At 38.5% G+C, this 4,825-nt stretch overlaps 1 protein-coding gene across 1 annotated transcript; it reads right to left on the bottom strand.

Annotated features, from left to right (window-relative positions):
* Positions 1 to 377: 377 nt before the first annotated feature.
* LOC122097818 (6-pyruvoyl tetrahydrobiopterin synthase-like) lies at positions 378 to 2,489 on the bottom strand. Its single transcript, XM_042668404.1, has 2 exons — positions 2,484 to 2,489; positions 378 to 893 (listed from the first exon to the last, which is right to left on the bottom strand). Exons 1-2 carry the CDS (start codon positions 2,487 to 2,489, stop codon positions 378 to 380), a joined length of 522 nt encoding a protein of 173 aa, XP_042524338.1.
* Between the last annotated feature and the right edge of the window lie 2,336 nt (positions 2,490 to 4,825).

Raw genomic sequence — 4,825 nt, 5'->3', positions numbered from 1 at the left:
AACATCATGTTTGATTTACAGACAAAAGGCCCCAAGTAGCGCGCAGAAGGGCCAGGGTACGCCCCGGGGAGGGGGGAGAGCACACATTGCATGAGTGAGTGCGAGGCCAGGGTCCCCTCCCCGGCTGCAGATACGTCTTCAGAGTACGCGTCAAGCTTGATGGTATAACAGATGTATATTTCCAACAGTTCTTAGAAGTATTTCAGTAGACAGACACTCCAGAACACGAGGCGAAGGCACCAGAGATTGTTTACTTAATGTTCTCAGGGACTAAAGATCTTTTCCCAGTATTGAAAAAAAAAATCATTCTTCTGACAGCAGTAACACCACACACACACACACACACACACACACACACACACACACACACACACACACTATTCTCCCTTATAGACTACAAGGTTGTTGTCAGTTTCATACACTTTAACCTTATAAAGAGCTCCCTCAGGAAGCAATTTCTGGGGATTTTCCCAGATAAACACAGCTACATTTTCAGTTGTGCTTACAGTGTCCGCAAAGTATGCCACGTCCAGGTCCAGGTTCTTGTGTTCGAGGGGCTCCATGATGGCCTCCTCCATGTATTTTTTGAGGTCAGTCAAGTTCATAACCATTCCTGTATCAGGATCAATCTCTCCGTATACTGTCACCACAACTTTGTAATTGTGCCTGTGGACATTGGGATTGTTGCATTTCCCATAGAGTTTCAAGTTTTCTTCCTCACTCAGAGACTTGCTCTGCAGGCGGTGGCTGGCGCTGAAGGAGACCAGGCGGGACAACCGCGCCCGGCACTCGGGCCCACCATGTCCATGGTCTCCAGGCCACGTGCGGGTGACCAGCCCTGCTCCCCCCCAGCTCCCGCGCTCCCGCTTGGTGCCGGTGGGCGGGACCTCCCCCTTTAATGGGTTTTAAAAGAGAAAAGTCACATTGCTGTATTGAGAGAGAAAGTGGCTACAGAAGATTTTAGTTGATTTTATCATCTAATGTCTTCTGAGCCAATGGTCATAAATCAATAATGCATTGATCCAACGATTACATACATGTAGAATAGCTCTTCAAAAATATCTGAAGGTACATAATAGAACAGAAACAATGCAGAATAAAAGCATATTTTCTCAGGGATTCAGCACATAGTTCTGCATATTCTGGGCTATAGAAATTATACTGCAAGATTATTTAGAAATGTCTAATATATAGAAATTATAGCCGTGCACCGGTGGCTTATGCCTGTAATCCTAGCTACTCAGGAGGTTGAGATTTGAGGATTTTGGTTCAAAGTCCTGAAATGCTTCAATAAACTACCAGAAAACCGGAAGTGGTGCTGTGGCTCAAACGGTAGAGTGCTCACCTTGAGCTGAAGAGCTGAGGGATAGGGCCCAAGCCCAGAGTTCAAGCCCCATGACCAACACAAAAAAAAAGGAAATAAGGCCCTTGTCTGATGCATAGCTAGTAAAGATCTTCTCCCATTCTGTGGCCCTTCTATTTTTCTTACTGGCTATGTCCTTTACTATGCAGAAACGCTTCAGTTTGATGCAATCCCATTTATACAGTCTTTCTTTGATTTGTTGTGATTCTGGATCTTTGATCTGTGCCATATAGATGTTGAATGTTTTTTTCATGTGATTATTTTGCATCTTCATATTATTTTAATGAAATATTTGTACTCAATTTCTGACCAGGTGGTTTATATTTTGGTTGTTGTATTTTAGCAAGAAGTGACAAAATATTGGTTGCATTTTAGCAATAAGTGACTAAAGGCATTTATATTCTTTCTCAGATATGTCACTAGTAGAATTTTCTCCAGCATATAATTTTTAAGAAGAAAATTGGACCTTTAGATATGATACACAATTAAATTATTGCCTATCTAATCAGTATTCATGAGTTTTGGTCAGAAAAACAGCATATAATTCAGAATATCAGGGTTATAAATAACAATAGCAACCATCTGGAAGGTAGAATATCCTCCTATATTTTATGATCATTGTCAAGATTAATCTCTTTTTGACTCAGCAACTAAAAGCAGCTATGAAAACTTGTTTCTACATCCAGCTTATAAAACTGGCATTCTATACAATTTCAGGAAGTGGTTCTTGCGTATTAGATCTAATGATGAGTGTATTACTTCTGGTTTACAGAATACTCAGTCCAGAAAAAAGTAATATTTCCAATTACCCTCTTATGACACAAAGAAAACATTACTGATTATGATTCATCCTGACTTTTTTGTTACAGTCACTAAACATATGTCAACCTGAAGGTTTGATGAACTAAAACCTTATTCCAACATGGCATATGACTAGTTCATGAAATGAGTTTTCAACTTGAAATCCTGTAGTACAGTAAAAATAAAATTCAAAATTAATGTTTGCTTCTAAAGTTATTATAGTTATTATAGAACTTACTTTTAGAAAGACTAGAAAACAAATATTTGAAACATAAATGAACCACTAAAATGTTTCCCCTTGAGTGTTGGACTTACGTACTTCCATTATCTTGCTATCATTGATGCTTTTCTGTCACTGATTGTTTCAGTTTTGATTTGTTGACACTCAAATAAACAGTTCATATATATATATATATCTTATAAAGATGTTAGTTATATAGAAACATTAATAGTTTGCTTATGTAATACAATTCAGTTTAGGAATGCCATTATTTTATATTTATAATTTTACATTTTATTTATGACAAATGCTTGTAGACAGTACTTTAAATTTCAACAAATGACTTTTGAGAATATGCATGCATGAATCAGTTATTAAGAATGAAAACTGTGGTATGTTTACAATTGAATTTATCTCTTCCAATGTTGCCTCAGATTTCTGTTATCTTGTTCTGACTCACCCTGAATATTATTTGCAAACAAAATACTTTGAAACCTGAATGACTGTTGGCACTCTGCTCACTTCTACAGCTAAGAAGAAAATGGTGGTGATATGCCACCAATGGGGCAGGGAGTTGTCTTGAACAGTGTGAGAACATTTTTATTGAACTAATCCCTGGCTTCAGATCCACAGGCATGAAAAATAGTCCTAGAAATTTCAACTTTTGCATTTCGAAGTAGTATTTTTCTGTAGACACAGGTTTCTTTTAAAAAGTCAATCTCTGTCAGCTGTGAGAAATGAGCTGTCTGCTATTACATGGGAAGCCAAGAAATTAAGCTACCACAGGTCAAAAAGTCACATCTAGCAGTGTAGCTTTTTGTGTTGTGCACAAGTCAGTAAAATAAAATCATGCAGAATCAGACATTCATGTTAAATGAATACGAAGGGAACCTGATGTCAGCAAGACTAGCAACAGTGTAGCCTAGAAGGCCACTGTAAAGACCAATTGCCATTGAAAAGATGGAAGAAAATATATTTCTTTTTTTTCTAGTCTTGGGGCTTGAACAGGGCCTGGGCACTGTCCCTGAGCTTCTTTTGCTCAAGGCTAGCACTCCACCATTTGAGCCATAACTCCACTTCTGATTTTTTCTGTTTATGTGGTACTGAGGAATTGAGCCCAAGGCGTCATACATGCTAGGCAAATACTTTATCACTAAGCCACATTCCCAGACAGAAAATATATTTCTTTAAGACACATTTTAAATATACTCTCAAAATCCTTTTAAAAGAGAGTTAATAATAGAAGTATCTACTTTTTGTGTGTTTATTTTTTTATTTTTATTGTGAAAATACTGTACAGAAGGGTTACAATTACATGGGCAAGATAATGAGTACATTTCTCCCCCCCACCAATGAGTACATTTCTTTTTTTTTTTTTTTTTTTTTTTTTTTTTTTTTTTTTAATTTTATTTTATTTTATTTGAGAACATACTGTACAGAGGGGTTACAATTACATGGGCAGGATAATGCATACATTTCTTACCAAGCATTGCAGCCTCCTCCTTTGTTTACCCTTCACCTCCCTTCCCAGCCTCCCCCCTCCCTCCCACCCAATCATACCACCCCTCCCCCCCCCCCCCCCCCCCGACATTGTAAAGCTGGTTTTGACATGACATTTTGTACTTCTCATTGTTGCAACAGGTCCACCTGAATCCTTAAACGACTTGTTTGTCCCCATCTCCTCCACATGTTATACTGACATCAAATATAGTGAAAGCGGGGGTTACACTGTGGGGGAGGGACATACAAAGCAACAAAGAGATAATATTATAAATGTGTTAGAAACACATGCATGAAAGAAACAAAAACATTAAAATACATATTTGAGGTTTCGTTTTCCTAACATCACATTATTTGACTTTTTCCGCTTGACTCATACCTATACTAGATATTGCAAATAAGGGAAACCATGGGACCTATGTGAGTACATTTCTTATCAAGCATTGTTGCCTCCTCCTTTGTTTCCCCTTCCCATAACCCCCCACCCCCCCCTATTATTAGCTACTTAGGATGCCTAGGTAGGAGGATTAGGATTGTGTTTCAAAGCCAGCCCAGAAATGAAAGTCCAGTAGACTCTTATCTCCAATTAACCAGTAAATGCCAGAAGTAGAGCTGTGGCTCAAGTTATAGTGTCAGCCTTGAGTGAAAAAGCTAAGAGACTACCCAAGTGCTGAGTTCAAGCCCCAGTATTAGAAGAAAAGGAAGGAAGGAAGGAAGGAGGGAGGGAGGGAGGGAGGGAAGGAGGGAGGGAGGGAGAGAGGGAGGGAGGGAGAGAGGGAGGGAGAGAGGGAGGGAGGGAGTTAATGAAGGAGGGAGGGACAATTTAGATTAATATTATTTATTTGACTTTCTGGAAAGATAATAAGGAAATACGATATTTTCACTATAAATATTTTCTGTGTTTTATTTCTTATTGTTCCAATTACTTGGGTCAACTAAAC

The sequence above is a fragment of the Dipodomys spectabilis genome, unplaced genomic scaffold (assembly GCF_019054845.1).
Source record: "Dipodomys spectabilis isolate Male_0828 unplaced genomic scaffold, ASM1905484v1 ptg000436l, whole genome shotgun sequence".
Lineage (NCBI taxonomy): Eukaryota > Metazoa > Chordata > Mammalia > Rodentia > Heteromyidae > Dipodomys > Dipodomys spectabilis.
The sequence above is the reverse complement of the archived record's forward strand: the minus strand, read 5'-3'. Positions and strand labels throughout refer to the sequence as shown.